The sequence below is a fragment of the Heterodontus francisci genome, chromosome 37, assembly GCF_036365525.1.
Source record: "Heterodontus francisci isolate sHetFra1 chromosome 37, sHetFra1.hap1, whole genome shotgun sequence".
Lineage (NCBI taxonomy): Eukaryota > Metazoa > Chordata > Chondrichthyes > Heterodontiformes > Heterodontidae > Heterodontus > Heterodontus francisci.
In genome coordinates, this window is record NC_090407.1 from 38606881 (window position 1) to 38623427 (window position 16547).

The window sequence follows — 16547 nt, forward strand, 5'->3', positions numbered from 1 at the left end:
GATCTCCTGCGGTCTTTCTTTCACTAGTGGGGGGGGGAACCACATTCACCCCCGCCAGATCATTACCTAGGAGTAGGTCAACCCCGTTCACAGGCAAACATGGGACAATCCCTACGGTAACCAGTCCCGAAACTAGGTCGCACTTCAGGTGCACCCGGTGTACAGGTACAGGCATACACTGCCCTCCAATACCATTCACCACCATTTTGGTGGTCACTGTACTGTCTGGTCAGGCCTTTTCCCAGTAAAAGGGATCTAGTGGCCCATGTCCCTAAGAATCACTATGGGCTTGTTTGCCCCACTCGAGGGGTATGGGGTTACTTTCCCTTCAGACACAAAAAACACTTCCACATCTTCCTCATTGAATTTTGGAATTAATTGAGCTAGTTATAGCAATTTTGTACCCAGCCCGGAATTCTGCTCCTCCATCTTGGTCATGCTTTCACTAGGATTACTCTGTCACCCCCAGTTAACTCAAGCCACTTGAGCGCTCTCTCTTCCTCCCTCTCCCTTTCCTCAAATTCAAGTTTCCTCTGCTCCAATTGTATCTTTGCTAACAATACCCTGCCAGAGTCTACTTCTAACACTGCTTCGGCCTCTTCAGATACAAGGGAAAAATGGTTGGCCACTAGCCTTAGGAGTTCAGACTTCCTAGCCTTGCCATGTACAGTGATCCCACACTCCTCAGTCATTTTTCTCAGCTCCTCCACAGACAGTGTTTTTAACTTATCCCAAGTTACTTCACCCTGGCCTGGAGAGCTACTCGCTTCAGCTGCAGACATGCCAGTAATTCAATCACACACAACCACAAGAAAACCTGTATTAATCTTGCTCTTTTTTGATTGGGAACAACTTGGCTTCCCACTTCACTTGTTTCTCTGTGGATAAAATCCCGGATGTGAACACCCAAATCTGTTACGACCAGGTGAGAAAGGTGTCTAGGGGTCTTTTCAGCCTTCACCTGGTCTTATAGTAACAGGGTTTTAATTTTAAACACACTGCGTTTGAGCTCCCCCTTAGTGAATCCTTGTTCACCACTTTCCAATTATAAGGCAATGAAATTAGCATAAACAGCCTTTCTTGGATTTAAAGCAGAAAAGTGAAATGCTATTAAAACTTAACTCTAACTCGGTTAACGCCCACGCTAGCATGCATACGCGATACGCACATGCAAACAGGGACAGAAAAGAGAAGAAAAATAAAATGGAGAGGTTTGAGGCAATCTCTGAAGAGGGGTTTTTACTGTACTTCGAACTCGCTGTCGTCCTTGATTGTAGGTAGTCTTGCTTTTCGTTGGGGCCCAGTATTCGTCTTAAACCTTGTTCACTGTAGGAGACTTTTCTCTCTTGGGGCTCATATGTCTTCAATGGTTTCCGAAGCTGGTGAGAGCAAAATGAGAGCAGACAGGAGAGAGGTGTTCTCAGTCCAGGAGAAAAGAGCTTTCTGAGTTTCAAACACTCTGTGGCACGTTCAAATTCAAACAGCCAGTTAGTTATGTGACTAAACTGGTCTGACCAGGTCTTCTGTGTATTGGAGAAGCAAGGACTGGATCCTTTGATCCAACACTGTCTGCCAGCATGCAAAAATGGTCTTTTCGGCGAGGGGCCTGGCAATTCCTTGTGATAGGCCCTCTTTTCTTCCCAGCACCAATTTTAAATTTTAATGTTCATGTGGCGAAATAATGTATGCCTCATCCTTGGCAGGTGGGGGCCTGCAAGATAATGGGTTACAGCTGGCTTTGTCAAGTGCCCATTCTTGATTTGCAAGTTGAGACCAAGGGGTAGAGTTTCCCTTTTTGGGCTTAATTGATTAAACAGGTGCCTAAAGTTGAGCTAGTTTTTAAAAAGTGTTTTTCTCTCCCCACCCTGTCAATGGAGGGTCCACTCAAATTCACTTGCATATCGCCAAACACAAAATCTGCCAGGACCTTGGAGCACAGGGCAGAATTTCTAAGCTTGAGGGTGATACGAAACCTGGAAGTTATTGTGAACTGTGAGGAAGACAGTGTAGAACTTCAAAAAGACATAGGTTGGTGGAATGGGCGGACATGTGACAGATGAAATCTAATGCAGAGAAAAATGTGTTGTGATTCAGTTTGGTAGGAAAAACGCGGAGAGACATTATAAAACAAAGGGTGCAATTCTAAAGGGGTGCAGGAGCAGAGGGACCTGGATGTAGATGTACATAAATCATTTAAGGTGGCAGAACAGGTTGAGAGAGTGGTTAATAGAGCATGCAGCATCCTATGCTTCATTAATAGGGGCATGGAGTACAAAAGCAAGGAAGTTATGTTAAATCTGTATAGAATAATGATTCGGCCTCCACTGGCATATTGTGTCCAGTTCTGGGCGCCTCAGTTTAGGAAAGAGGTGAAAGCATTAGAGAGAGTACTGAAGGGACTCAAGAATGGTTCCAGGGATGAGGAACTTCAGTTACGTGGTGGACAGACTGCAGAATTGGGACTGTTTTCCTTGGAGAAAAGAAGGTTGAGAGGAGATTTGATAGAGGTGTTCAAAATCCTGAGGGGTCTGGACTGAGTAGATAGGGAAAAGCTTTTCACATTGGTGGAACGATCAAGAACAAGCAGGCACAGATTTAAGGTAATAGGCAAAAGAAGCAATAGCGACATGAGGAAAAACTCTCTCACACAGCGAGGTGTTAGGATCTGGAATGCACTCCCGGAGAGTGTGGTGGAGGCAGATTCAATTGAGGTATTCAAGAGGGAATTGGATTATCTGAAAAGGAAGAATGTGCAGGGCTACAGGGAGAAGGCGGGGGGGTGGGGTGGGGGGAGAGGCGGCACTTGGTAAATTGCTCTTTTGGAGAGTCAGCCTAGACACGGTGGGCCAAATGGCCTCCTTCTGTGCTGTAACAATTCTGTGACTCTGTGAACTAGCACCATCGGGCAGGGTTTTTAAAACACAATTTAAAAGGTTTTGGTTTAAAATTGAGATATATTTAAGAGTGATAAATAGGTTCAGATAGCTGCGAATAGGTTTATCACAAAAAATTAAGCATTTTAAAATCACAATATTAATCCACCATCTATGAGTAACTAAATTACTGAAAATGTCAATAGAGAAACATTTCCTACCTATATTGGGGTACAGTAATCAGTTTCTCAGTAAATTAATAAAATTATATTCAAAGGTTTTTAAAACGTGCTATGTGCATGCAAAAGAACCAGCTTTAAAAAAAATAGGCTTCTTTAACGGCCTGCAAACAAGTGCCATAAGCAGCAAATTCCGAAGGTGATTAACTCATCCTGGGAATGTGTCCAGTTTTGTGGGCTAAGTAGAACTAAGCAGAAACTCCAGGCCCAAGAGTCAGCAGGTTATTTCATCTAGGGGAGTCTTAGACACACCTACCTCTGTCAGCTGTATCAACTTACAAGCATCACCGAATAACAATCAGGACAGGGAATTCTTTGATTGGTTTCCCGCCATCCTTACCCAAGGATGTGAAGGCCAATTATAATGTATGTAAAATAATCTTGATATCAGCATAGACGAAGCATCAAACCTAGGACTTTACAGATCTGTATGGCTGCACCACACAATGTGGTCATTTACCTACTGAATCACTGCAGAGCCACAGTTTGATCTTCCAAGTGTACAACTTTCTCTGGAAATAACAGAAAATGGGGATCTAACTATTAGCTAACCGATTAGAATAGATGTTTCTTTGTGAGGTCTGCTTTCTGGATACAGCTGCATTTTAAAATCTATTCACATCAGGTCCATTAAGACACAAAGGTTAATTATGCACAATGCAGCCTGATGACATTAGTTTAGGTATAAATCATGCAGATACGATCACCAGATGAACAAACACGAGGAGGTGGCAAACTTATTAACCATAGGGTTTTATCAGCTTATTTAGATCTCACTGTGCTGATTGTGGTTTAATGTAATCTGACTTTCCAGGATTGAGGAGCACATATCCTCTACTCTGGCCCTAATAGCAATATTGATTGCAGAAGTCAGAAATGGGAGTGCAGCTTCTGTGGAAATATTTCCCGATGCAGTGAGAATCAGTTGCCACACTTGTTTTAACAAACGACGGCAACATGGCAGATGAGTATAAGGTATGAAATGAATGGCGAAACAGGCTCTCGGGACTAAATGGCCTACTCCTGTACCGATGTAATTACCTAGTTAGCCTGTCTCACTACTATCAAATTTCAAGTAAACACACAAGCTGTAGATTAATAGCCAATTCCAGTAAGTTCACACTACTCTTGAAACTTGGGACTTTTTGGATTCACATACTGTAATGCATTATCTTTTAAAACCCAAGTGACAGTATGGAACATGTCTTTGATATCTGACTTGATATGAATTAATGTAAGAAAAAGTGGGTTACAGCAGCGTGGAATTGTGTTACTTAAGCACACAATTTCTATTCAGAAATTAAAGTTAAAAGGTGAAGAGAAAATGACATAACTTCAACTAGCTCATGCACTTCACAAAAATGTAATAACACAATGTATATTACAGCAGTTGTGATTTAAAAACCATTGTCTGGCGAAGGGATAACTTGTATGTCTTTGAGACCCACTGCTCGCAGGAGTGTGGGACCTTCAAGCAGATATCCTGGCTAGCAGAGTGGATTAGTTGCTATATCTTTTTGCTGACCACCATGAAATATTTAAGTAATCACAATTTAGAAACATCAGTCCATGAATAACCTCAAGCAAGATCTGGAAATTACAATGGTCAATATATTCCAACCACACTTACAGGGGACAGACTCTAATTTTAACAAGGGTGAGGGATAGAAAGACTAACAGAGCCAAGTCACAAAATTCGATAATTGCATATCTATTATGTATCAAAACTGGCAGGTACATTCTATTTCAAAATACAATTCAATATAAACTGTCATAGTATGCCTACATTAGGACCCACAATGTCTTCTGTAGTGTTGATAGTGTTATTGATAGTGTTGACATTTTAGCTAAACTCAATATTAATTGTACTAACCCCCAGCCTGTATTTTTATATTAAGAATTAACAAGTCTGCAGGCAGTTCCACACCTTTACACTCTAGTGGCTATGAGCCATCGGTAATATCAGCAGGTCTTTACTTACTTTTTGTTGGAATGGTTAAGTATTGCATTATTAATACAATTTCTTTAAAAAATTTTACATCAAGATTCAAAGGATTGAAACATTGGGCTCAGGATCTTAATCTTCCTGGCCCACTTGTTAACAGCAATGGTTTGTCCAATACTGCTGGTAGGTCAATTATGCTTAGTATAAGCTGGGTTCATGGCTACACCTAACATTGAGGAGGAGAGACAGAAAACATTGGTGATGCAAGGACTAGAGGAGTACGGTTGCCAAGAAATTCTTTGGGGTGGTGAGCTGACTGGTGGCCAACATAATGTTCCTGAGGCAGGCAGTATGAGAGAGAAAATTAGGGTAGATATCAATCAAAAATGGATGGAAAGTAAGGACATTCGGTGTGACTAAATTCAGCCTTTTAGTTGAAGGAACAAGGGTCCAGAGAATTAGGCTGGAATGATCAGTGCTGAACAAACCACCATAGGTAATAGGTGGGCCAGGGAGATTAAGACCCTGGGTCCTAATGTAAAATTACTTTAAGTATGGAGATATCATGATTTAAATAAATTATATTAATATTTCTTTTGGGCCTCCTTATCTCGAGAGACAATGGATACGCGCCTGGAGGTGGTCAGTGGTTTGTGAAGCAGCGCCTGGATTAATTAATATTAACCCTTATTAATTCAAAGAATGTAAGAAAAATCTCTGCTGATATTGCAGACGGCGTGCAGCCAGTGCTTGCAGCCTTGTAGGGCTATTTCCTTTTAAAGGTAACCCAGGGCAGAGTTATATATCATGTGGAATTTTACCATACCAGAAGGCAGGCTCTACTGACTTTGAAGTGGTTATCAGTCAAGAAAACATTCAAGCAGCCATTTTACTAGTGCGTATTGTCATGGTCCTGTAGTTTTTTTGTCAGGAATATGTGGTTTGCTTTTAAGGCTTGCAGAGGATCAGTATTGCTTTAAGAACCAGCAAGCCTCAGGAGTTATAGGAAGGTGCATTTTTGTTGCCTTAGAAACAGCCATTTGGAGACTGCGATTCAAAGGGTGCATTCTCGTTAAACCATAGATACAGCCACTGGGAGGGAGTAGCAAGTGATACATTTGTTACAATTCAATTTTGAACTGGCTTTGAGTTGAAGACAATTTGTTCCAACAGAACACAGATAGAGGACATAGACAGCCGTGGTGTTTAGCACACCTGAAAAAGAGCTCTCAACCATTTAAACTGAAGGAAAAGGATTTTAGTCTGTTTAATTATCTCTCAAAATTCTAAAAAAAAAGGTCAAGTCAAAACAGAGATCTGTGGTAATTTTAAATTGACGAAAGGGAAGTTAGACTGTGACAATCTTTTATCCCTCAAAAACTCTAAAGTCAGATTGATTCTGTTGAAAGTGTTTGCACGTCATTAATTGTTGAAATTCACTGGAAAAGGAAAGCATCACCGACTGCTGAAGTTAGACTACGGACTGTTCTACTGTGGAAGAACCTTTTTCCCACATCAGACTTCTGTGCGGACCTCCAGCAACATCCCGCGAGGACCTCTGGCAACATCCCGCGAGGACCTCCGGCAACACTGGTCTGTAAATTTGCAAGGATTCTAATTTTTTCTATTTTAAATGTTGTTTATACCTTCGTAGTGTTTAAGAATTTAGTTCTTCTAATTAAACAGTTAATTTGTTGATTGAAAGACACCTGGTTTGGTTAGCCTCAATCAGGGGTTAATAGATGGTACAATTTGGCTGGGTCTTTCTTTAATTTGTAAAGTTTTAAATGATATGTTAGGTGATCTGCAGAGCGACGGGATTGAATTATCAGTGTGTTTCTCCCACCACAATCAGAATCGCAAATTTTGATTTGGGGCTTTGACTGGAGCGGTTTTTCGTACAGCATTTAGAAAACTATCTTCTGCATACGAGAGGGAGATTATGGTTTCATCTTCCAAATAGACTTTGGTCCTGTTCATATAATAGGACAAAAATCTTCTGTCATCCATGTTCACTTCGGATTGTAATGGATGGAGAGATGAAGGAATAATGCCCAGTTTTAAAATACATCTGAACACATATTTGAAAGAATTGAAAAGGACTGCGCAATCATGCCAGATTAGACACAGTTAATTTTCTACTCCCATGCCTGGCAATGACGGATCTCTTATTCAAACCAATACTAGCAAAAGATTGTCAAAAAATTTAGCAGACAACAATCTGAAGTTTCAAAAAGGTGGTACATATGTTTACAAAGGATCTGAATTAAAAATCAAGGAAAGGTTCGTGTAAAATGAGTCAGGTCAAATATCTAGGTTTCTTTCATGTAAGAGGATGTTCACAAGAGAAGCTTTTGAAAGAGAGCGCGGGCCTGCATCAGAATCCTGATGGAACTCAGTTTACTGCATCCAAATTCTGGATGGCTACCAAACAAATTTCTTGCATTTATGATTGTATGCCTTATGAGTCTTCCTGTGAGCCACTAACATCTTCATAACAGAAGGTAATGGGTATTTGGCTTTGAGCCTGTCTCTCTCCATAGTCAGGCTATTAAAATAAATCGCTGCTATCTCCAGATGGAGACACTGACCCTTTCTGGAGAGTGAAATTAGCTTTGTATTAGTTCTGTGCCATTCTGGCACTAAACAAGATTTGAGTAAGTGTTTACGAGGATCACCATTCCATTCTTCACTTCCACTTCTTATACTAGGAATTAGATGAATACAACCTGTGGCCCCACAAAAATGGGAGGCTTAACAACTACTGCTCCTTGAGTAATACTCATAGTTCTATGTTTATGTATGCACTGTTTCGTCTTTGTGCAACTCCAAGACTTGGAAAGGTGTCGCCAATCATGTGTGAAGTTCCTACTTGTGTCATGGCTTAAACTATCTGTGCAGATATGGCAAATTGTTGCATTCCACAGCTTGATAGTCTGTCAGAATTTATTGCTTGAAGCTCAAAGCTGTTTATATGCCCCTTAGATTTTGCTAGAATCTACATTTTTTGGATTCATGGACCCTACATGCAAGCCTCTCAATTAACACAAGAAATAACACCACAAAATTGCTGGCCGAGATTGTAATCTGAACCCTAAGCAGATTTGTTCCTTTAGACATTTTGTAATACCAGGGTCAAAACCTGCTCCAGCTGGGACACTGGTTTAGAGATAATTGGTCAAGAAGGTTGAGCTGTTGTCACTACTAAAAAATGTCAGCTTAATCAATCCTCAATCTTACAGACAATGATTCATGGAGAACTGTGGCCCCTCAGATTTGGCACACCACTCAGTACATGACCAAATCTTTTGAGTTTTATTAGTAGTTGCAGATCCAGGTCAATAAAAATTGACTTTTTTTGGAAACCCACACCAGATGTAAAGTCTACTGACACTTCCTCAATGCAAACTTCAACTTTGAAAATGGCTTTAAGTGAAGAGTTATCCAGTTGAACGAAATCAACAGTACTAGGGAAACAAGGAATGGAATGGCTTTGTAGCAGCCCAGTGAAGGCACATGCATAAAGTGTGAAAAGGTAGCATTACATAAATATTTTCCTGTCATCTCAACCAAACTGTCGTAATGGGACTGTGATGCTATGCTAAAAACGGATAGGCAGCAAAATTGCACGCATGATTCTGCACAGAGTGAATCACTGCTCTCAGACATGTCATTATTGAGTGATGTAGAGCAGATGCAAGATACTTCCGTGCAGGGAGAGTAATGTCAGAAAAAGTTTACCACAGACTGCTCTCCACCGGCATATGACTGGGAGTAGGATATTGGCGTGCTCTCAGTCAGTAAACAGCATTTATTGTGGGACACAACTTATAACAAAGATTCAGCTGCATTCACTTAAATATTTGTTCCCATTCTGTTTTCCTCAAACCCTATCGAGTGGGATTTGTTGCGGTACGGATATGCTTGATTAGCCACAGTTCCTTTCAATTTTCCATATACCTTATGAATATATGTACATGTAAATGTTCATCTCAAACAAGGTCATAGCAATACTCAATGAAGACACAACATAATCCCAGCAACAGTGATTAAGTAACACAACCTGCTTTAAGACAGACATGACTTACTGCTCCTGCTCGCCCACTTTGTGGCTGCCTTCCAAAATCTGCATAGGATGGTGTGAAGTCTGGGCCCCGGGACAGGATTCGTGAGGGATCCAAAGGTCTTGCAATTGGTTTGGTCTGGTTAATCTGAAAATAAAAAGATCTGGTTATTTCACCACATTAAGGCACAATACACAATGGGCACATACAACAGATAAATATAAACCAGGCTGATGTGTTGATGTCTCGACAACTTCAGGAAGTACATTACCTTTAAAAGGTCAGTGACGGGAAGAAAAAAAATGTTTCGCAAAATCCTAGTCCAATACTATGTAATGTTCGAGGAAAAGCACAGGCCACATTAATCTCAAGCCAAACCTTCACACTTGAAGAGAACAAAGAGGTATGAAGCTCAGTTGAAATGTACTATTTACAGTTGCTTCATAAAACAACTTTAATGAAATAAAACATCCCAAAGGCACTTCACAGGGGCATTAGTAAACAAAATATGACACTGAGCCACTTAAGGCAATATTAGGGCAGGTGACCAAAAACTTGGTCAGAGGTAGGTTTTAAGAAGCATCTTATAGGAGGAAAAAGAAGGTTCGGAATGGAATTCCAGAGTTTACAGCTCAGGAAGCTGAAGGCACGGCTACCAACGGTGGAGCAATTAAAATCAGGGATCCTCGAGAGGAATGAGAGGAATACAGCTATCTTGGGGGGTTGTGGGGCTGGAGAAAATTACAGAGATAGGGAGGGTTGAGGCCATTGAGGGATGAGATCAAGGATGAGAATTTTAAAATTGAGGCACTGCTTAACCAGGAGCCAATGCCGGTCAGAGAGCACAGGAATGGTGGTGAACGGGACAGTGTGAGTTAGGACACGGGCAATAGAGTTTTGGATGATGTCAAGTTTATGGAGGATAGAACGTGGGAGGCAGGCAAGGAGTGCTTTGCAATAGTCAAGTCTAGAGGCATAGATCAGGGTTTCAGCAACAGATGAGCTGAGGTAGGCACAGAGTCAGGTGATGTTACGGAGGTGGAAATAGGCAGTCTTGATGATGGCTCGAATATGCAGACCGCAGCTCATCTTGGGGTCAAATATGACACTGAGGTTGCAAACAGTCTGGTTCAGCTTCAGACAGTTGCCGGGGAGAGAGATGGAGTCACTAGCTGGAGCGCAGAATTTGTGGCAGGGACCAGAGACAATGTCTTTAGTCCTCTCAATATTTAATTGGAGGAAATTTCTGCTCATCCAATGCTGGATATCGAAGAAGCAATCTGGCATTTTAGAGACAGCGGAAGGGTCGAGAGAGGTGGTGGTCAGGTGGACCTGGGTGTTGTTAGCGAACATGTGGAGACTGACGTGCAATTTTCGGATGATGTGCTGAGGGGCAGCATGTAGATGAGAAATGCGGGGTTGGGGGGTGGGGGTAAGGATAGATCCTCGGAGGACACCAGAGGCCACAGTATAGGGTTGAGGGAGCTGGAAGTGGGTCTCAAGGACAAGATGAGCTCAGAGGGCATGAAGGGAGATGAGAGCGAGAAAGACACAAGTCCAGGGAAAGGGCAGGGGGGAGCCATCGAGGGAGTTTGCCCCAGCAGGCTGGAGGAACGGAAGGAGGCAGCTGATTGGATGGTTTCAATCCTTGATGAAGTCTATGAGTTCCTTGTTCTTATCATGGAGGTGAAGGTAGAGGAGACAGGGGTGAGAGGTTTATGGGTTTGCAGTAGAGAAAGGAAGCTGGGGGTTACCTTTGCATTCCAGGATGATCCTGGAATAACAAACACAAGAATATAAAAAATAGGAGCAGAAGTAGGCCATTTGGCCCCTCGAGCCTGCTCCGCCATTCAATAAGATCATGGCTAAGCTGATTGTGGCCTTAACTGCATTTTCCTGTTTACCACCCATAACCGTTTACTCCCTTGTAGATCAAAAATCTAACAGCCTTGAATATATTCAATGACCTAGCCTCCGTTGTCTCAGAGGTATAGAATCCTAAAAATTAACGACCCTCAGAGAAGAAATTCCTCCTCATCTCCCTGTTAAATGGGAGACCCCTTATTTTGAAACTGATTCCATAGTTCCTGATTCCCCACCGAGGGGAAACATCCTCTCAGCATCCAACGTGACCAACCCCCTCAGAATCTTATATGTTTCATTAAGATCACCACTCATTCTTCTAAATTCCCTTCATCACAGGAATCAACCTAGTGAACCTTCTCTGAACTGCCTCCAATACAAGTATATCTCTTCTTAAATAAGATCAAAACTGTGCACAGTTCTCGAGGTGTGGTCTCACCAATGCCCTGCACAGTTGTAGCAAGACTTCCCTACTTTAATATTCCATCTCCCTTGCAATAAAGGCCATTTGCCTTCCTAATTGCTTGCTGTACGTGCATGCTAACTTTTTATGATTCATGTAGGAAGATACCCAGATCCCTCTGTACTGCAGCATTTTCCTCCATTTAATTATTGTTTTTCTATTCTTCCCAAAGTGGATAACCTCACATTTTCCCACATTATACTCCATTAGTCAAATTTTTGCCCACCCACTTAGCTTTATCCCTTTGCAGACTCTTTTGTGTCCTCCTCTCATAACTTGCTTTCCTACCTATCTTTGTATCAGCAAATTCAGTGACAATACACTTGGTCCCTTCATCCAAGTCATTAATATAGAGTGTAAATAGTTGAGGTCCCAGCACTGATCTCTGTGGCATCCCACTAGTCACAGTTTGCCAACCTGAAAATGACCCATTTATCCCAACGCTGTTTCCTGTTAGTCGCTAATTCTCCATCCAGGCTAATGTGTTACCCCCAACACGAGTAGTTTTAGCATACGAGAGCAGGACCTGACAGTGCTTTATGTGGCCCAGCTAAATCTGGCAGTGAATGGCTAAACCAATTGTCCAAAATATCCTTTCAAGTCAACATCCCTTTAACTTAAGGGAGGAGAAATGAAGGCCATTCTGAGGGAATAGCCAGGGTGAGAGAAAGCAATGGTTGTAGTGGGGACAAGTACATCGTAGATGGAGGTGAGGGTGTGGCTGAGCAGATCAACGGCTGAACAGATCAGCGGCTGAACAGATCAGCGGCTGACCAGATCAGCGGCTGACCAGATCAGCGGCTGACCAGATCAGCGGATGACCAGATCAGCGGATGACCAGATCAGCGGATGACCAGATCAGCGGATGACCAGATCAGCGGATGACCAGATCAGCGGATGACCAGATCAGCGGATGACCAGATCAGCGGATGACCAGATCAGCGGATGACCAGATCAGCGGATGAACAGATCAGCGGATGAACAGATCAGCGGATGAACAGATCAGCGGATGAACAGATCAGCGGATGAACAGATCAGCGGATGAACAGATCAGCGGATGAACAGATCAGCGGATGAACAGATCAGCGGATGAACAGATCAGCGGATGAACAGATCAGTGGCTGCAGAAATGCTGTGCTAAATGGAGGGCTAAAAGCTTGAAATTTTGAAAGTACAGTTCTAAGTGAATCGGAAGAGAGTTCTTTCCAGGGGCGGACACAGAAAGAAATAGGGTCGAGAGGGGGAAGTGGGTGTGGGTGGACTGCGATATAAGGAATTGATCAGAGATGGCCTTATTCGCAATAAAAGCTACTAAATTTAAGTCTTACTGATAAAAAGCAGAGATGCAATTCACTCTACTTTTCTTGTTCCTGCTCACTACCAGGGACGAATGAAAACTAATTTTCATGTAACTGCACTGTGTTCTGCATCTCTTACCCCATTAGGGACATGAAGAAATTCCCAAATCATCCATTCGGTCCAACTTAGTTTTGGATGCTATTCAGTATCTTTCAGACAAAAGTTGAAGTGCTGCATGAAGCCTGACTTCAATTCAAATGTGGGTTGTGTAAGCAGGTTAACTATTGAAACCTAATTTGTTAATGGGATCAAGAGAAGAACTTGAAGAGTGTTCATGTATTCGTCCGTGAAGACAGTGTGCATAACCTGTAATGGCGAGAAACTGAAAAACTGACTCAGCATTCAGAAGTACCCAACCATAAAAACAACTAGGAAGTACAGAAGGTCAGAGGGACCTTGGTGTACTAGTCCATAGATCATTGAAGGCAGCAGCACAGGTAGATAAGGTGGTTAGGAAGGCATATGGGATACTTGCCTTTATTAGTCGAGGCATAGAATATAAGAGCAGGGAGGTTCTGATGGAGCTGTATAAAATGCTAGTTAGGCCACAGCTGGAGCACTGTGTACAGTCTGGGCACCACACTAAGGAAGGATGTGATTGCACTGGAGATAGTGCAGAGGAGATTCACCAGGATGTTGCCTGGGCTGGAGCATTTCAGCTATGAAGAGAGACTGAAAAGGCTAGGGTTGTTTTCCTTAGAGCAGAGAAGGCTGAGGGGGGACATGATTGAGGTATACAAAATTATGAGGGGTATTGACAGATTAGATAGGAAGAAACTTTTTCCATTAGCGGAGGGGTCAATAACCAGGGGGCATAGATTTAAGGTAAGGGTCAGGAGGTTTAGAGGGGATTTGAGGAAAAATGATTTCACCCAGAGGGTGGTTGGAATCTGGAACGCACTGCCTGAAGGGATGGTAGAGGCAGGAACCATCACAACATTTAAGAAGTATTTAGATGAGCACTTGAAACGCTATAGCATACAAGGCTACAGGACAAGTGCTGGAAAATGGGATTAGAATAGATAGGTGCTTAATGGCTGGCGCAGGCACCATGGGCCGAAGGGCCTGTTTCTATGCTGTGTGACTCTAAATCAAAGCCTTTACTTCTCTATGCTTTTTTGATTCATCTTTCTCCTTCCCATTTGTCATGCTCTGGGTACTCTCTTTTTGAAGCTTTTTTCTTCACTAATTTTTGAAATTAAATATCAGCATGAAATTAAACAATTACATCAATAAATTGCCATATTATCGCTGGTATGATATGGTGTTCAAACAACTAGTGGACCTAATTAGACAAATTCATATGCTATGTGATTAGGTTGTTTAAACCCATCATACCTGCTCCACAGAGCGCACTCTATTGCTGTGGTTCTCACAATTGACCTGCCTGGGTTGGGGTGTGGCAAAAGTGGACAAACAACTTCATGGAGCTGAATAAATGATGTGTTCTCAACTTGACCAAATTCAACAGGAAATCTAATCGTCAGCCTACAGGAATGACCCGTGCCATCTACCTTACCCATTATGATAGTGAGTTTCTCAATTTTGTTTTAAAAAAACAGGAAGGACTAAGCAGGTTCCATCTAACTGAATTGTTCATTGCAGCAGCTGGCAACACTGCGGTGCATCCGTGAGGATAGCACGTTTATAGAAGTGTTGTCAATTGTGGCAGCTCGAGGTCCGGGTTTTGGAACTTGAGTGGCAGCTGGCAACACTGTGGTGAATTCGTGAGCATGAGAGCTACATGGAAGGCATGTTTATAGATGTGGTCACCCCACAGTTAAGAGTATGCAGGCAGAGAGGGAATGGGTGACCACCAGGCAGGTAGTGCAGGAGGCTCCAGTTCTGAATACTGAGGAAAGTGATGCTTCATCTGGAGAGTGCAGCCAGAGCCAAGTCCATGGCACCATGGGTGGCTCAGCTGTACAGGAGGGTACAGGGAAGACTGGAAGAGCCATAGTGATAGATGATTCAATAGTCAGGGGAACAGACAGGCATTTCTGTGGCGGCAGAGGTAAATCCAGGATGGTGCGTTGCCTCCCTGGTGCCAAGGTCAAGGATTTCATTGAGCGGCTGCAGAGCATCCTGTAGGGGGAGGGTGAACAGCAGCAGTCGTGTCCACATCGGAACGAATGACGTAGGTAGAAAGGGGGATGTGGTCCTGCAGTCAGAATTTAGTAGCTAGTTAAGAAATTAGTAAGCAGGACCTCAAAAGTAGTAATCTCCAGATTACTCCCAGTGCCATGCGCAAGTGAGTACAGGAAACATGGAGCAGGAAGGAAGGCTTTAGATTATTGGGACAGTGGGACTGGCTCTGGGGTTTTGGGGCCTGTACAGATCAGACGGTTTGCACCTGAACAGAGCCAGGACTGAGTTCCTTGCAGGACGTTCAGCTGGTGCTGTTGGGGAGGGTTTAAACTAGGCTGGCAGAGGGATGGGGACCTGAGGGTGGACTCAATTGGGACAAATCAGAAATGAAAATGGAAGACATAAAATTAATAGATAAGTCTGGAAGACAGAGGAAACAAAGGTTAGAAAATAAAGAGAGAGAGTTTGGCAGTGCTCAAGGGTATCTATTCTAATGCAAGGAGTATAGCAAATAAAGTAGATGAGCTGAGGGCACAGATAGACATGTGGCAGTATAAGATAGCTATTGCAGAAACATGACTTAAGGAGGGACAGGAATGGCAGTTCAACATTCCTGGTTACAGGGTTTTCAGATGCGATAGGGAGGGGGATAAGAAAGGAGGGGGAGTGGCAATTTTGGTCAAAGAAACAATTACATCTGTGAAGAGGGATGATATGTTGGAAGGTTCAACAAATGAGGCCATATGGATTGAGCTAAGGAACAAAAGAGGGGCAATCACACTGCTGGGAGTGTACTAAAGACTCTCCAATAGTTAGAGGGAGATAGAAGAGCAGATATGTAGGCAAATCTCAGTAGTGCAAGAACATTCGGGCAGTAATAGGGGATTTTAACTACCCCAATATATACTGGGATAGTTTGAGTGTGAAAGGAATTGAGGGAGCAGAATTCTTGAGTTGTATTCAGGAGAACATTTTTAGCCAGTCTGTAGCTAGTCCAACAAGAGAAGGCACAGTTTCAGACTTAGTTTCAGGAAATGAAGATGGGCTGGTGGAAGGAGTGGCAGTGGGAGAGCATTTTGATGGTAGTGATCATAATTCAGTCAGTTTTAACATAATTTTGGAAAAGGACAAGGATAGAACAGGAGTTAGAGTTATCAATTGGGGCAAGGCCAATTTTACCAAGCTGAGGAGCAATTTAGCAAAAGTGGACTGGAACAGCTACTTGAAGGCAGTGGGAGGCATTCAAAGGGGAGATTCAAGGGGTTCAGAGGAAACATTTTCCCACAAAGAAAAAGGGTAGGACACCCAAATCTAGAGCCCCATGGATGTTAAGGAGCTTACAGGGTAAGATAAGGCAGAAAAGGAAAGCTTATGTCTGACACCGAGAACTCAATACTACAGAAAGCCGAGAGGACTATAGAGTGTGGACGGGTGAAATCAAAAAGGAAATTAGGAAAGCTAAAAGAGGGCATGAAAGAATATTGGCAAGCAAAATCAAGATCAACCCAAAGATGTTTTATCAATACATTAAGAGCAAGAGGATAAACAAGAGTCGGGCCCATAAAAGATCAAAAAGGTAACCTATGTGTAGGGGCAGAAGATGTTGGTGGTGTTCTTAATGAATACTTTGCGTCTGTCTACACAAAAGAGGGG

The 16547-nt window shown here is 42.6% G+C and overlaps 1 protein-coding gene across 7 annotated transcripts in view; it reads right to left on the reverse strand.

The window, feature by feature from the left end:
• Positions 1–16547, reverse strand: part of LOC137352259 (eukaryotic translation initiation factor 4 gamma 3-like) — a 436424-nt gene that overhangs the window by 127963 nt on the left and 291914 nt on the right. For all 7 annotated transcript variants that reach the window (XM_068017538.1, XM_068017532.1, XM_068017537.1 and 4 more), the window contains one exon: positions 9146–9268. In XM_068017538.1, the coding sequence (XP_067873639.1) occupies positions 9146–9268 (123 nt within the window). The remainder of the gene's footprint in view (positions 1–9145; positions 9269–16547) is intronic.